The 18,118-nt window shown below is 41.6% G+C and overlaps 1 protein-coding gene across 6 annotated transcripts in view; it reads right to left on the reverse strand.

Annotated features, from left to right (window-relative positions):
• Positions 1-18,118, reverse strand: part of TSPAN4 (tetraspanin 4) — a 415,983-nt gene that overhangs the window by 15,095 nt on the left and 382,770 nt on the right. For all 6 annotated transcript variants that reach the window (XM_041481225.1, XM_041481228.1, XM_041481227.1 and 3 more), the window contains one exon: positions 166-267. In XM_041481225.1, coding sequence (XP_041337159.1) covers positions 166-267 — 102 coding nt within the window. The remainder of the gene's footprint in view (positions 1-165; positions 268-18,118) is intronic.

Below are 18,118 nucleotides of genomic sequence, written 5' to 3' on the forward strand. Positions count from 1 at the left end.
TACTGCTTGTTACAAAAAGCAGAGTTTAGTTGCTAGTGTACTGACTGGGTGGGAGAAAGAGAGTGATTTGGGATTTGGAGGTTTAATTAGGTTCATGCCCAGAACACGCTGTTACAGAACCCAGAAGGTAAAGAGGAAGAGATAAAAGGGAGAGCTCAGACTTACATCTGTTTGAATGATGCTCCATGCATTAGTGAGGCCAATATTTCCATCTGTCCCATACAAGTGAAGTCCTTTCTTCAGATCCCGCTGAGCATACTTGTCAATCTAAAACCAACAACAAAAGACACAGAACTCAAAAATTGCTGAGTACCACATTTCAGAATCAAGGAGCATGGAGCATAGGGCTGTTGGACAATGGTCCTGTACTGAAATGAATAAAAAGTTTAACCAACATTTTTTAAATAACAAGAGGAGTTCCTCTTCTGAGTTTATGTTCCTGTTTCCCATCACAGAGAACTTTAATACATCTTTTCCCTTCTCACATAACTACCAAAGTAATACAGGGAGACTAGATGCAGTTCCCCCACTCATTTTTGCAAACAAGCCTATTTATGAAATCATTCACCTACACACAGTGTTTCCTTTTAGTTTAGTACATTTAGTTGTGACCAAGTGCATTAATGTGTATTCCTCAATACTGGAAAACAGACAGACATGGTGCATGTTTAAAATGATGTAACTAATGCTCATTTTGAGTTCATAGAGGCAGCAAAGGTATTCTACTTCTGCCATACACTTGGGCTTCACTTCTGATTTGTACAGTCTGAATTGTTTTCTGACTGCAGCTGCAAAAAGGGTGGATGCAAAGCATCTTGCACAATGTAAAAGAGGAATTTTCAACCCACTACATGATAATTATTATGGGAAAAATATAAAGTTACTCAACAGTATGACTCTACCGAAATACTATGACCTCAAAAGCTCACCATGTCCAGGAAGTCTCTGATGTATGTGCAAAAGATTGTGCTTGATCTGTCCAGTTCTTTTGTTTCCTTCCTGAAAGTTTACCAGCATCACGTTGAGCCAGTAATAAAAGAGCTTTGAGGCAGTACAAGAAACGGCACAAGTTAAGATTAATTACAACTTAATCTTAGCACCTTAACTATCATGCAAGGCCTTTCTCATGGATGCCTTCCTTAAACAGTAGGTGCTGTGATCCCTCTGTAATTATCATGTAAGCTGCTTTTGGCTTTACACAGAGATTATACGTAGTCACTGGTACGTTAATTAGAAGAGAACACCAAAGCTGAAAGCTGTCATTAAATTTGGAATTAGTTGAGAAAATTACAGGCAATAAACGATAAACTTATATGTGCTGGGGATTCCTAGCATTCATTTAAGAATTAGAATGAACTGTGTTTCAGCTCTGCACTTACCCTCAGCTCCCTGTGTCTCAGCTGGACCTGCTGTGATCTCCAGCAGAGCCATCAATTAGGATGGAAGGGCATGGCTGTGATGCCAGTCTCAGAGAGGCCTGAAAATTTAGTTAATGTCCTACAGAGGCAGTGAGGTAAATTAATTGTTGAAAAACTAATTCCTATTCAGGAACTGACAGAGGTGAAGAGGAACAAGGTAACTAAGGGCAGGTGGGGACAGAAATCCAGCAAGGCTATCTGTTACCTTGAAGATGAAAGAGAAAGGTTTATTTTGAATATTAATTTATCTCACCTGAGAATATCTGCCCTGTAGAGTACGCGAACTACACACCAGCCTTAGGTTCATATCAGCACTAATATGAGACAAGGGAGTGAACAGTGGTTCTTATCTGAAGGGTAATTGCCATGTTAAAAGGATGAAAAATGCAAAGTTTGCACTTCCTTAATCAAGTTTTGCTTTGCAATCTTGACATCCTAATTGAGATGGATACTAACATCATGATAATTTATTAACTTAACATTCACAGAAGATCAAGAGCAAAGTTTTGTTAGTCCATGTGTGCTTTAACATGGTCACAAGAGATTGTGTCACCAAGCATTCCTGATCTTCCTTCTACCTGGAGAAGCCTCACTAGCAAGTGACTTGCTGAGGCTTCCTCATAAAATTAACCACTTTTCCTGCACAAAGAGTGCAAGACCTTTATACTGGGAACACAGCTGGCATCAGATTTCCATATTTCAGAAACTGGGTAACCAGCAGAGCATTAGTCAAGGAAACAGGCACTACGTGACCAGCTCTCCCACATCTACTTCACAAAGCCTCAACATCAAGTCCTGCACATGGTATGACCCACCATTATTTGTTGTTTTACAAATAAAGTGCCTGCTTGAATCTTGCTTGGAAGAGGATGTAATGTTCTTTTATAATCTCACACCATGCACGTGTCTTATTTCCTTATCTCTGTCTCATCTCTGTGCAGGCTACAACTTTGAAGGAGGCAAACGCATGTTGTGCAACAGTACTGCCAGATTGTTTCACCTTTTTATTTCATGTCCACCGACAGGGAAGGCATCTGGAAATACCAGTTTTACACATATACACACAGTGAGAACTTTCTATTGATTTGAGTGATGGTAAAGGTAGGATTTTACACAGTTCTGTTTTACTGAAGTTTCCATCTGTCCTTCTAATTAAGTGTGCTATACATACAACAATATGCTGCTCTCTGAAGAGCAACTGATTTAAAATCTTTTTATTAGAGAGACAGAGCTAGTCCTTGAAGCATTCACACTCTTCTGTTTGCTTACACTAGGGCAGAGAGGTGTTGATCAAACCCTAGCAATAACCTTGTACAGAACGACTGAGTTTGTGGGTGGTGACTGGGCTCCAGGAGAAAGGGGGAACAGGGATCAGCCCTTGGCCTCCTGGCACTTGTGTCTGCAGCTGAAGCAGCAGCAGGAAGCCCCCCACCCTCTGTGTCTCCCCTGTTTCCATTTGTTATTAATGTGTTAATATTGCATGAATTAATCAGTGGTGACGTAGCCTTGGACTTCTTAAGAGCCCAGACGAAATTAAACAGGAGGGCTGCTCTCATTCTCACTGAGAGGAGCTCAGCCTCTGCATGCAGTCCTATTAAAAGCACATTGACCTCTGCACAAATAATCTGTGTGCAAGGTTGTAAGATGGATGTTTTTCCCCCAACTGAAGCACTGCTTGAAGCTCCAGACATACGATTCTTACTGGCTTTGACTAGAGAGAGGTAAGTAAAATCCAAGGCAAATTTGTGGGGCACAGCTGGCAAGTGCTCTTCCAGGTCCTCCTGTTTCCTTCTAACCTTAATTCTTTTCCTTCCTCAAAATATTTTTAGAATAACAGGAACTTTTCAATATGCCTTTATTCTAATTGTAACTTTGATTTAAATGAAAACTCTCAAAACACCCCCAGCTGTCTCTTCTGCCTTTAATTTAATTTTTTCAGAAAATGATCTTTCTGAAAATGAAACACTGCGCCACAGTGATTCATCACATCTCCTGACAAATGATCCTACCCAATATTCACCAATCTGTCAGCTTCTCTTGTTTGTCTCTGAGCTACCAGTCCTCAGCCAAGCAAAATCTCTATCTCAAATCAGGACTGAAGTATTATATTTAATATTCTGCAATTTGAATCTGCTGCATTCTTCCATACACAAGCCAGGCCCTTCACAAATCACAGCTCTAGTGAAGTAGCACAAAGAATAACAAAAACTCTGGAAAGAAACTGTTGCTCTAAATGAGATGCCTGTTTTTAGACATGTGGAATACCAGGGATTTCTTTAGACTAAAGAGTTTCTTAAAGATTTGGCAGCAAGAACCTTTTATCAATCTGTTAGTGAAGAAGAGAAAAATTCTTTTCCTCCGTGGGATTCATTGGTCAACAGATGAGAGGTGAAAGCTTAAAACTGGTATGCCATCCGTGCCATCTATGTAAATTCCTGTGAGCCCTAGATTCAGACATACTGGACATACTGGAGCCTTGCCCATGCTTATCAGCCCCATCAGCTTGCAGTGGTGTTTCTGGTAGGTTAAATGTGTCCCAGTGTGGTGATCCACTACAATTCATGCCTTCAAGAGAAGCACTTCTCAGAGCAGGGCATGCATATTGCTGCACTTTACCTAAGCTAAGATCCTGTTCCTGCTGCAAAGAGCAGCAATATTTCCTCACCGACTTCCATTAGGACCTAATAGGGCTCTTAAATCTCTCATTGTCCTATTACAAAGACTTTCTAAAAAATATATACTGATCTAAGGTGGGCAAGTCATGTGCAGAGAGTTTCAGGCAATGAAGGAAACTCAGCATTTGAACTGCAGAAGGGAAAGCTACAAGAGATGTGGCAGGACTGGAGAGAACCTGCCACAGAGGTCAGGAAAAGTGGCTGGAAGCTGGATGCAATTAAAGACAATGAGCAGGGATCTATCTGAGCATCACCTAAACTACAGCTGGGACAAAACATTGCTTAAAAAAATCTTACTCCAGCCTGCATATAAATCCAGGCCAAATTAAAGTGTTTCCTTCTTAATCTGTATTCCCTTGAGGCAGCTACGGAAGCTGTAGCAATGCACACGTATGGCTGCTTTTACCGTCAGCTTTTTCCCCTCATTGCCTCAGAAATCCAGAGCCTCTGAGCAGAACTGTGGCTGGCTGGCTGACAAGCCCAGCTGGAGAAGCCAGCACACTTCAAGAGGACCTGGGGCTGTCAGACTCCACCTTGTCTCCTTGAATAAGACAAGCTAAGAATAATTGAGGATGAGATAAAAACTATGTAACAACAGCGACAACAAACTCCTGTTTAGCACAGACATGCTGAAAGCACTACTTGAACATTCTGCACTGCAAACACCCAGGTTCATAATTAATTCCATCTCTGTTTTACAGATGGGGGACTGTAGGGGCCTTCTCCGTTCCTGGGGGTGGTTTCACAAACCTCTCACTCTCTGCCTAAATGGAAGGCTTTGGAGTTTATGTACTTACTGCTAAGGTATGAAACAGAGGACAAATACTGTTCCTTGAGAAGGCCAGTCCTGTAATTTTGCCTCTGATAAGCAGGAGGAAGTGCTTTGAGCAAAACATCTTGGGCAAACAAGAGAATTGTGTCTGTGCAGAGCAGGGGTATTATCAGTATTTACAGCTAAGGTGAGGCATGACTTTGATCAAACTGAAGCTCCAATACTGAAGGCACAGAGTCCTTCCCCTGTCCCAGCACACTGAGAGGGAAGGTGGCTTTGCTGGAATCTTTGGAATAGAAGTCAAAAAAGGGCTTTGGGGAGATCCTTATTAACTCCTTTTGACCTTGTTGAAAGCATGAGATGTCACTTAGATTGGGCATAGCCTTTAGGAAAAGGCCAGAGGATGCCAGCAGCATCCCCAGCTTTCTAACCTGCAGGCAACTGGAGACTTTTAATTTCAAGCCTCAATGCTTTCCTACCACAACTTAAACAAAACCTCTCCCCAAAAAGTCCCCTAAACTGGAGAAAGCCTCTCAGCAGCGTTCCAATATAGGTAAGCAAACATTCTTGACCTTTCTGGTGATTGCTTCCCCTACCTCTGTGCCTCTCCAGTAGAACAGGAGAGGCTTCTAAGGAAATGACAAAATATCCAATAGTTTCCCACCAGGCAAAACTTTTAATTTAATGCCTTGATAATCATTCTCTACAAATAGCAGGCAGGGGGAAATCGAATGTAAACAGAAAGTGCCTAATCTATAAGGTCATTTGTGGGAGCCTTTGCCTGCTAAGAAGAGATGAGATTGATTGTACCAACAGGTAAGGCTTGTTTTAAATGAGATGTCCCCGAGCCTGTCTATAAGAAACTGAGAGCCATAAATGCTCTCCTCATCACTGAAATCTTCCTTACACCATCTGCCTATAACTAGAATTCTTTTAGGACTTTAGTAAATAAGAGATACTGCATGATTTTGGTGCTATTTGGCAGTTTAGGAACAATATGCTAATTTCTTGCCAGCATCATCAATGTCTCACATCTCCAGAACTTCGCTCAGCGCTGTGGGATTCCTTCCTTGATTTTTCCCCAAATGTGAAGCAACTTCAGGACTTAATGTTTAGTTTTTTGTTTTATGTTTTTTTTGGTAATTGCTTCCTTTAACACAGAAACTCACTAGCTAGTGAATTCTCTTCTCCGAACTTGACTGCAAAAGCCAACATCAAGCATCACCTTACAGATCTTCTAAACTTCAACAATTTAGTTGAAATACTTATTGCTCTAGCAGTGTTTGATATCAAGGGAGATGCACTGGCTGTGTAACTTCAGAAGATCAAAGGAAATTGTCTGAGAGCAGAAAGAATGAATGTTTCTGAAACCTACTGGCTTAGGTCAGCTGAGGTAAGACCCTTCAGCTGTGCCACAGGCTCTCTACAGAGTCTTGAAAAGTCACTGCTTCTCTTAAAAGAGGAATAACCTGACTCTAGTCATACCATTAAGTTAATAATATAATAAATAATTTGCAGTAGGCATTTGAATCCAAACCCAATGTGGAAGGTGAAGCACTTGTACAGAATCTGAGACAATGAATGGATATTCTAACCTGAGAGAGGGAGAGAGAGAGGGAGAGGAACCTTCCTGGCACTTAGAGGTAAAACTGAACTTCATGAGGAAGCAAAAGGAAGGACAAGCACATCTTGCACTGGCCTGGAACAGGCAATTGGTGAAACTGTAAAAGAAAGTGTCTCCCTCTATGTGCTCTGGCAAGAACCAAGAAGTTGCAATGGTGTTTAATAAGAAAGCAATAAAGTCAAAGAACTTGGGTTTTTCAAACCAGTGTTTCCAGGGCCATGGTTTGTGCATATAATTAACTGCAGTTTCAGTCACTGTCTTCTGCCTACCATCACCTGCTTCTGCTTGAGTGCAGGCAGCAGCAACCAGCTGAGGCTGCAGGAAAGGAGCCACTGAAACATCCCTGTACTTTTCATACTATTGAAATGCCAATGAATGCCACAGCAGTTTAGTTCCTCTGTTTTAAACAGGAGATCACAAGGATGGCAAGTCACTAGAGTCTGCAACTCAAAATTTTTCATGCAAGAGCAAATTCAAATGTTTCCAGCAAAGTGCACCTGATTTTGTCCAAATGATGCCTTTAAAGGTCCAAGGGAGAGACAGGCATTTTATCATTGTTTAGCTTCCTGTTATTGCTGGTGTAAGGGGAAATACACTGCTCTGCAGCCAGAGGCCACTGCATGTAACCTGTTCTTAGACACAGCAACAGCTGAATTACTTGTGTGTCAGGTCCCCAGTTTGTTTAAATAAAGCACATAAATAGAGACACAGGTTCAAAATGTTAAGCTGCAGCTGTGCAGTTTCTTGGCTCATTTAGAGAATGAAGCCAGTAGAGCCAACACCTTATTTCAGCTGTCTGTATGTCACCTGAGCACAGGTACTGCCCAATGAGATAGTCCAAGACCTCCTTAAAAAAAAACCCTCAAGCTTCTTTATTTTTAGTGAAACTAGGGGTAGAAGCTTTAAATATGAATTCTTGGCTTGCTGCTTCTTGTTTTAAAGGAGTTAGAATGCTGCAGCAGACATGGGGAAGGGCTGGGTGAAACTAGGCAGAGAAATCAAATCAATTGCTTACTCAAAAGCCTGACATTGCAGAGTAACTACCATGTTATTGAGTCAATTCTTCTTAGCAATTATGGATTTTGGTGACAAAAGCCTCACCAGCGTGTTGGAGGAATTTCAGGTGAGTGAACACTGAAGTGCATGGTTTTTGTGACATACTTAATTATAGAGCATTCAGGATACATTTGTTGCTGATTCTATAGAAGGAAACTTCTGTTTACAAATAAATAGGCTCTTCTTCAGATTATTAAACTGGTTGGGAAAACCCATCCTCAACAGCAGTGACACTGGCAAAGCTGTCATCGTGGGCTACTGTGCCATTTCTTTTCCACAGTGAAACTCCCTTTGCAGCAGGTTTTCTTCATATACTTGCTCCAAAGCTGACTGACACAAAAGAGCTTCTGTTCCCTTTCTCCAGTTACATTTCCCACCAAGTGTTGCTCTCAGCAAGCCTCCCCTGCCTTCACACATCAGCCTCATGTTCCACAGATCTCCCAACCTACCCTCAAAGCCCTCATCTTGCTGCTGTGCCACTCCCTCCCACTCACTTCAATCGTTTTTCCCCACACATGGCCCTGATTCACTCCTTTCCTTCCTGTCCCAGTAAATGGTAATTTTTGCCTGATCTCTAGTGGCCTCAGGAGCCCACTTGTACCAGGGTGTAAAGACTCCTCTGAACTATGCTCATGTATTGAAATCCCATGACACTGAATCCAAGCCAGCAGAAAAGGGAAACATTCTTTTCAAAACCTATGTTGAGCATATTCCCAGGTTATCTGTATTCAGCCTCCTTACCTTTTGTTTTCTTTTTAAATTTTAAAATAGATAATCACTTTCATTTGTCCTCAACAGTCATCAGTATCACCTCAGATAAGCAAAATGGGAAGGATGCTAATTAACATGATACATGCTGTTGAGCCTTTGCTTGCCAAGAGACATGAAAGGTGGGTTGCATTTGTGTGTCAAGTGCTAACAGCCTGTTATCTCCAACTAAGCAGACCCAAAAGAGAGCACCAACCTCCCCCCCACCCCCACCCACCTCGGGATGCACATGTCAATAGAGCCTTAGATCCAATTAGCTGCCACAGAGGCTTCAGGACTGCAGAGGCAAGTGAAAGCAGGGAGACAAAGCACTTCCCTTGCAGGAATGAATGATCCCTGTGATTAGGTACCAGCACCAGTGACATTGGACACATCATCCTTTGCAGACGCTGTGGGCTGGAAAAGGGGAAGGCAGCACTTTGCTCACGAAGATGAACAACTTGGCCATTTGCCCACTGAGCCATTTGCTGCAGCTGTCCCATGGGATCAAACTTGGCTTCAATTATTTACCATACTCATTTACTTAGCTTAAAGGTGAATGAGAGCATGTTCAAATAGGAGAGAGCACTACTAAAATAACAGAGGAGGAGGGATAACTAAGGCAAATCATGCCCTGTGCTTCCACTGTGGTAAGAGAAGATGAATGAGGCCCCCGCACTGTGTAAATGTGGGCTATCTGCAGATCCATTTATCCAGTTAACTTAATTTCCTCATACGTTTATGACTTTGGTAGAAAAATACAAACCAAAGTACAGAGTTGTCCACTGCTGTAAGGTAAAAACAACTCTGCAAACATCAAAACAATTACACCCTCTCTGTATTGGGCCTCTGGTGTCACCTGAGCCTTGCTGGGGCCATGGGGAAGGCTCTAAGCTCCTCTGGTTATTCACAGGCATGGGCATTGCCACCTCTTGGTGTCAGAGCTGCTCTGCTGAACAGCCTCAGCTCCACTGGCACCAGTAACAACTGGGCAAGCTGCTAAGCTGCTGGGGGACAGGGCTGGCTAATTTCCTCAGGGGCAGAAATGTTCCCAATTCCTTAGAAGAAGAAAATCAAATGTCTGCTGATAAGCCATCTTTCTCTGAGCTGGAACTAAAAGATTCATTTAAAAACCAAACCAAACCCACTGAAGGGTTAAAATCTGGTACTCTGCCTGGAGAAACTTGTCTGGAAAGAGTGATTCTGTGGAAACAGATTGAAAGCTGTGTCTTCCTAGATCCAGGGAACGTTAATCCTTACGGGAAAGTGAGGTTTGCACACAGCCTGCTTTATTATTCTTAAGATAAGCTTTCTCTGAAATTAACTTACTTTAAATAAATAATGCTGTGAGGAGAACTACCATCCTCCTTGGAGGGAACAGAGCACCAGGCAAAGTCAAGCACATTCCAGTGGGCTTCATTCCTGTGGCAGCGTGATCTCTGCTCAGCCTGGAAATAGGAAAAGTGTAGAATGCACTCCTTGAGAGAGAGGGCAGCACAAATCCAAAATCCAGGAAAAACAGTGGGCTTTGGAGGAACAGCTGGTGACCTGGCAGAAACTCAACAAAACCAGTGCCAGAGCTGCCAGGCCAAAGAGTAGAGAAGGCGATGATCCCCTTATCTATCTTTTCTTCCTTGAAAAAACGTTATCTTCTTCCAATCACATGGATGTGTACTTGGAAAAACAAAGGTTTTGCTAAATGCCACCTCATCAGCTGGCAGGAATCTTGCTGACAATGGAGTTGCTCACTTTTATGCAACTTGGCATCCTCTTGTGGTGTCTCCAGTGGCTCAGACCCCTGTTTCTATGAGGGTGCATGCAGGCTTGGAAACCATTCCCTCTCCAAACCCCCAACCCTGACACCATGGGTGCTCTGACCTTCAGCAACTGGAATTCCTGGGTTTAACCCCCAGGTAAGCTTTTCAGTGATGATGTCACAAACTGGAAAACAAAATGTCTTGGAAAGCTGATAAATAACCAAAGCAACAGAAGTGAATAACTGCTATTAAATGCCTCCCTTGTTTCAACAAAATCAACAAGTGCAGCTCTTCAATGCAGTTCACTGAAAACAGATTTAATCGTGAATGGAATGATTTGGGACTCAGTCACTGCAAATGAATAAACTACATGAAGATTGCTTTCCATAATAACAGAAAACAAGCAAATAAACAAACTGCCAGTCACAATTATATGGCACCAAATGCAAGTTTCCAACACTCTTCTACTTCAGAACAAAGCCACATTTGTCACTGGAAGTCACAGGAGTTGAATGGAGAAGGAAATATGGCTGATACCCCGTATGTTAAACAGAGATAAGTGACAGTGCCTTCACCAAGTGAGAGACTGGATGTTCCACACAGAACAGAATTGCATGTGCTGTTTTTGCACAGAAAAAGTGGCTTTTACCAAAGGAGCAGCAGCCACCCTGCTAAGTGGCACCAAAGATGCTGTGTCTTCAAACAGGCAGTGTTTGAGCTTAGGATCTCAAATGAGTTTCTGCCATGTGCCAGAGCCTCTTCTAGGAATGGCACCAAGGTGCTCAAAGCAAACCAGGCAGACTGAACCACTGTCCATGATGGTCTGGTTTGTTCAGGAACAGCCTCTGCCAGAGGGGTGAGTTATCCCTTGGAGATGAGCAGAAACCAAAGAGAAAGATTAAATCTGCCACATGTGACAACAGTCCCAAGAACACCTGTGAGGATGCTCCTCAGCTGCTTCTGGCTAATTTTGAATTTGTTGTTCATGCTTCTACCTTTCAAAATGAGCCCCTCTTTCCTAATTAAGAGACTGACTTTTTGCAAAAGAGAAGCATTAATCCCCAGTCTCTCCTTAAAAGTGGAAATTGTCTGTTCCCTCTCATCCCCCTTGGATTCTCTGGTGTTCAATAACACTGCCTGCATTAGCTCCAAAGTATTTTTTTCCACAGGGGATTCCTTTGGGTCTCTCTACCTACCTAAATTTAGTAGTTTTGACACCTCTGAAGAGCTCAAATTTGACTGAAATTTTCTATCAGTGTCAAGGGTTATGGGAGCACAAGAGGAAAAAAGAAGTCACTGCAGCCACATTGAACATATTTTAAAAAGTAAAATTTACAAAAAAAAACCACCCCATTGTTAAAAACAGGGGATTCATTCAGTGGGGGTTTTAGTGGGTTTTTGATACAAAGTTATTTGGTATTTTTCTGATGCTATGGAAGGAAGCATAAAAATCACTGCTAATGAAATTTTGCAGATACCACACAAAACTTGCCATGCATTAAAGAATCTGCTGATATCACTTGTCCTGCTTGGTTACAGAGCCTCAGGGCTTATCCAGACAAATACCAGAAAAGACATCCAAGAAAAAACATGTAAGGTCACACTACAAGATTGAAAACTATAATCTGGAAAGCAGGAAACCTGGTCTGAGGGCAATGCTCCCAGCTCACAGAGGCAACAGTCATGGGTTTATTCAACATCAGCTGCATAAAGGCAGGTTATTGTCCTGACCTCTACACTGCAGAACTGATACCCGTGTTTCCAAAAACCTACTGAAAATTTGAAAGGATTCCAGAGAAGACCCACAATAAAAAGCCATCACTGACAAGTGTGCTTTCCTTCACATGACTAACATTCTTGGAAAAACCAACAGAGTGACAAGGTCAAAAAGCAGTGTAATTGCAATCTTCAGGTACCCACATGGAGCAGCAGCGCTCAACAGCAGACAGCACTTATTTCTATCACAAAATGACATAATGAGAGTTAGTGGTTAGAGCTTTTAAGACAGACAAATACAAGATAGACAGAAGGCATAATTTTATCCATGAAGCAAAAGTAAATCCTTGGAACAAATCATTGAGAAATGAGACACAGTCAATGATGCCTTTAAACCAAGACTCAAGAACTTTTTTAAAATTACAATTCAGGTGTAATTAGTTTGATGACAAGAATACTGATTCTGGAGCACTATGGACCATAGAAGACTGTAACTGTCTCATCTGGTCTTAAAATCTACAAATCTTCCCAGCAGGCCACTAGTTTTCCATGGATAGGGACTGGGTTATTCATGCCAGATTATTTCACCTATGCCCTGCAGCTTGACCTTTGCTTCAAATCCATCCTGAAGGAACAGCTGACAGCAAACATCTCAGTCTCCCTAGCACATCCCATCCTGGGACTTAGGCACTGCTCCTTTTAAACTGGCACTTGTGATCTGGGGCACAAATTCTCCTCAGTCACAGCCTGAGTTATCTCAACGAGCTCTGTATCTGCCAAATCCACATCTCCCTTGTCCATGTCAACCCTGACTGTCCTCTGGGAGCCGTGTCATCCAAGACACAGAGGCCAGCTGCTCCAGAGCCACCATCTGCAGCAGGCTCGCGTGCCCTGCAGCACATTCACGGCATTTATCTCAGAGGCTGCTTTCCTGTGGCTTCCCTGGTTCCAGTGTGGGAGCCTGCACGCCCTCAGCCCCCAGGACTGTGGGGACAGGGACCCTGCAGGGACAGGCCAAGCCTGAGGAGTCCCAGGTGAGCAGCTCCAAGATGTGTTGCCTTAACTCTCCTGGCACAAGAAAGTACATTTTAGTCCCTCTTATATACAGTCAGGACTTCAAGATAAAAGATGCCTTCAATTTTACTTTCAGCAATGAATGCCCCAGGATTATTTTGCAGTCCAAACAATTGAGTTCTTTTGGCTCTTTTAATTTCATAGGAACACTCTGTCTCTCACCTGTCCTTTGTCCTTTACCTGTCCTGCCAGCTACTTCCCTGAGAATTTGCAGCACTGGCTTGGCAGAGTGTGGGATCACCAGGACCCTCTCCAGACCATATCCAATTAATGCTCATAAAGTCAGGCATATAAATGCTGGAAAAGGCAGTTTTAGCAAGAATGAAAATCTGTCTGAGAGCAGTTCTGCTGTTTATTCATCATTGATCATTTTCCTTTAACACATTTTCTTCCTTCTGTCAGGGGAGTGCAAAACAGCCTGCTTAGTTTGGGATGACAAACAGCAAAACCTAAATATTAAATAGTAAAGAGTCAAAGAATGCTTTTTGAAAAACCTGTAAGTAACAAAAAACCCACAAACCCCCCAAATTAACCCAGCAGGATGAAAAAAAATTGTAGGCTGGGATTAGTCTGCACAAGTCACTAAATCCAAAGAAGCAACCTTTTACTTCTACCAATGCTACCAGCTTTTGGGGTACTTTGAGAAGTCCCCTAATACTGGATGGGAGTTTGTAAAATACTCCAGATACTGAATCCAGCAACTGTAGTCGAGAATTTTGGCTTTTACTGAAAAAGGATTTATTATAAGATGTTGAGGGCTTGTTGTTTATGCTAAAAGTTTTAAAATATTGAAGAACAAAAGGCAAGTCCCCTCCCCCCAGCTCTGTAAGAAGAAAGAGTTGTATTTGTCATTCTGCCTCGCTGCCATTGTTATCTCGCATGATTTCATCCAGTGAAGGCTGGCAGCTTCCCAGCTCTGGTGAAACTGGCATAGCTCCATGGGCTGATGGTAGGACTATTTAACAGATGCTGTTGCTATGTAAACTATTTATACTTGTTCAGAATCTCACAAAATAACAAGTACTGGACATACAGTGCCATCACCTGAGCATCAAAATGCACTTCAAAAAATTACTAAAGACCATTTACTTCTTATGATACGCCTGGCTTTTTTTGGTTGTTGGTTTGGGTTTTTTTCCCCCATCGGATTCTATTTTAATATATATATATTTTTTTTTTTTTTACAAAGCATGACCACTTTAACAAGAGGCAGTGACCAAATCCCCTCAGCTGTGTAACTGTGACAAGCAGGAGTTCTCAAATGGTCACACAAGAACTGCTTCACTGTGCAAGAATCTGACAACAGATGGGGAAGTCTTTGCTATGCCAACTTTCACCTTTCTTGGGCTTGACTGCTGGAAAATGCAATAGTCAAAAAATTGCTAGAATCTCATTATCTATGATAGCTTTTCCAAAATAGAGAAGAGCGATACAGGATCAGGTACTTTTCCCTATTCCTATACTTCTTGACATAGTGTTGCTGAAATTTCTGCCATCACATCTGTGAAGACAAATGGAGGAAAAAACCTAAACAACAAAACCCAAAAAAAAAACCACCAACAACAAAACAAGAAGAAGAAAAACACAACAACAACAACAAAAAAAGGCTCCAGTTACCTTTCCAATCAACAGAAGAAACACGTTGACTGTAATTTCAGAAGACTCTAATTCAATCTAGGGCTGCTTTGGGATGTAAAAACCCAACATGCTCTTCTGAGTGCTGGTCAGGATAGTGGTCGGCATCCCTATCTCTGAATTTTGGAAAATGTGGAAGTCATCAAGAGAACTACCAATGGTGAAACCCATCAGTATCACTTGGAATTGCTGTGAATATTGACAGTGAAAAGGAAACCACAACTCTCAAACCCCATTGTGTCAAAAGATCGAGTGGCATCAAATCTGACAGGAGGAAAGAGTCAGGAATCACCAGGACAGAACGTGGGATGTAAATGCCACAGGAGTCAGAGTGCCCCTGGAGGATGAAAAGCTTTGGGAAACTGGCTATGTGACACCACAGGCAAACATGCCAGACAGACATTTCCACTGAAAGAGAAATGTGCCAGTGCTCTCTGCTGCCAGCACAGCCAAGGCTCATCAGCACCACCGAGAGATTCACACAACTAAAACATGGAGGGCTCCAACAGCACTACAGAAAGTCTTGGGACAGGGACTGGATTCCAATTGTTTTGGCTGCAAAGCCACATCCCCAGACTTCACTGAGTACTAATAATTTCTTTGCTAACTTCACATTAGTGGTACCTCTGGCCTTAGAGCCAAATGCACACAGAAGTCTGTGAAAGAAACATTCAGTCAAGAATCACAATTGCTGTAACCTGGAGGCTGAGCAGTGAAGAACCGTATCCATCTTGCCACAGGGAATGTCTCATCACGTAGACAAACAATTTGTTGATAGATAAATGTGTCACAGACAATCTAATCTTGGAAATAGAGCTGAAACCATGCAAATCAGAAGTAACAGATATTCAGCTTTTGCATAAAGCAGCTTTGCAGATGAAAAATGACACCCAGCATACATGGAGTAAATTAGAGGACTGAAACAAGCTTCAATTACAAACCTCATTGTGCTCACCATTCCTTCTACAACATAAACAGGACAACAGAAATGCTCAGATTAATCAGCCAGGGCTGAATTTCTTCCCACCAAGACAACTTATGCAGACACATGGAGAAGAAAAATAAAATCATTTAACAAATTAGAAAAAAATAGTGCAAAACTGAGAAAGCTGTGGGTTCACTGGAGTACTGTTCCACAACCGATATGTGAGGGCACAAAAACACACATTATTTCAGAAACACCCAATGTAATTGTTAATACTAGTAAAGATGAACCCAAATTTTGATGAAAAAAGGGTTCATCTGCAGGGTCAACTAAAACAAAATGAACAGATAGGAGAAGTAGTTTATAGGCAAGATTATTAAAGAACCAGTAGAAGCACTCTGCCCACCCATCCCCTTTTTAGGGAAAGCCTTTAACGACTCTTACCTCCTTGGATTTGAGGGAAAAGAAAGGACAGAATCAACAGGATAACTATGGCTCTTCTGGCTATTTTAGATATATTTGTAACCATTTGCAAATTGCATTAAACATCCAGAATTTAGGACAGGAAACTTTTAATTTTCTTTCACAAATCTAATTAACTAAATGAATATGCTCCAAGCAATAGCAAATCCCCCACGTGCATTTTTGAGAAAAGCAATTCTCATGAAACTGCAAACAGCACCAGGCATCCTCTCCTACACAGGCAAAGTGGGGGCCAAAAGGGACACTTTAAGTCTGCAAAGGAGACTTGGGGTTATAAAAATATAACCTCATTAAAAAATACAATAGCTGAGAGCTTCAGGGTATCATTTTTGTCCACAGCAGACAAGCAGTCTGAGCAGTTTGGTAATGAGGACAAAGATTGGGAAGTAGGATTAGAAACCATCATTCAAACCAATGAAAAAAAAAAAAAAAACAAACCTAAACAGACAAGAAGCAGACTGGCACTCAGAAAAACTAGTAGCGGCAGAGATTAATTTTTTTCTGCAGCAGCATGTCACCCACCCCACTACCCACCAGTAAGAGAAAGCTCTGGCAGCAAGAGACAAATTGCTATTTGCTATTACTCTCATAATAATGCCTACAGAGCCACCTCTGTTTTGCCCTGATACATAACTTATAGAGGGGAGAAAAATGCCACCCTTGAAATTACGTTGGCCCTGTAGTTTTTTACTGTCAGAGATGATTTCTTTGAGATCTAATTCGTGATTTGCAGGCTTCATTAAGTTTTCGCAAGTAATTTTAAACTTAAATCACCATTGGCAAATCCATCATTTATTGATAGAAACATTAAGACTCTAATGCAGTGTGACTTGTGATGAAACAAGATAGGAAGGGTTTAGGATGGAAAGAAGTGCTCCTTTTTGCCACAAAAGACTGCTTCGCCAGGAGAAAAAAATCAGAGAAGGAAAAAATTAGTTTTTCTCTCTCCTGTCACTTTGACAGATCCATGAAGAGTTTTTTAAGTTGTTAAAATTATCTTCTAAAACTTGGGTAAGGCAATACAGCTCATCTCAAGAATGAGTGTAAGGAGTAAGCTTTCTGTTTTTTTCTTGTTTACAGAGGTATTGTAAGGATGGGGTGCAGTAGAACTCCATCCTATGAAAGGCAAGGGAATAAACAAAAGCATGGCAAAGTAAGTAAAACACAACAGGAAAGTCCAGATATTTAAACCCCCACCAAACTGAATCCCCTGATTCTGGCTGAGGACATGTTGAAACAGTAGAAAAATGATGACTCTATTTTTATTCATATTTAAGGATTTAGTGTGTAGTTATTCCACACTTCACCAAGTAGATAGTTTCCAAGCAAACAGCATCCAAGCACACTTTTCAGGGGCTGTATCTATCTGATCCTACCACAACGCATCTCCTTCATGCTTTGTAGCCCTCTCCCTTCAGTGCAGCTTTCTACACAGACAGGGATTTATTTCTTTTTATATTCCAGATAGCAGTTCTGTTTACTGCAATTTATTTACCATACCATTGTTCCCCTTGTCCAGCAATTATTATTTTTGGCCCCCCATTTTGAACAGATGTGATAAATAAAGCATTTCACACACAAGTGACATCAGTGCAGCTCCCAAAGAAAACACAACTCCAAATGAGGTGCAAAGCACTGTTGTCATGGAAAGGTGGGTGATGCACAAGAAGTCCCTGCATCTTCTTACCTGTGGCAAAGTGAGGCTGTGACACAAGTTAACACTTCCTGCCCACAGAAAAGGTAAGAAAAAAGGACAAAACAGAGCTAGAACTCCCTACAGTGCAGCACTATGCAACAACATGACAAATTAGGAATATTTGGTACAATTCAAAAATGGAGGATAACAGGGTTACCCTGTCTGGGAGATGCACTCTGACTTCAGTGAGGTTGTTTCACTCATGATCAAGAAATTACTGCCTGTCTGCAAAGCTAGATTTTACCTATTTCAGAATAACTACCCTCACCACTTTGAACTGTGTGGGTATTTCTGTGGCTTTCTAATTTATTTTTCATATATAAATAATGAATAAGAATATATGAGAATAAGAATATTAAATAAGCTGACTGTAATGCATTTTAAATAAACCTACTTCTTTTTTTAGCTCTAAATTACATGCAAAGTAAGCACCTCTCAAATGCTTGTGGCTAAATTTACCACTGGGAACTTAATGGGTGTGCTGATGAAACATTTACATACACCTGTTTTGGCCATAAAGAGAAAAAATTTGCACATTCA

Source organism: Pyrgilauda ruficollis, unplaced genomic scaffold (assembly GCF_017590135.1).
Source record: "Pyrgilauda ruficollis isolate IOZ18807 unplaced genomic scaffold, ASM1759013v1 scaffold55, whole genome shotgun sequence".
Lineage (NCBI taxonomy): Eukaryota > Metazoa > Chordata > Aves > Passeriformes > Passeridae > Pyrgilauda > Pyrgilauda ruficollis.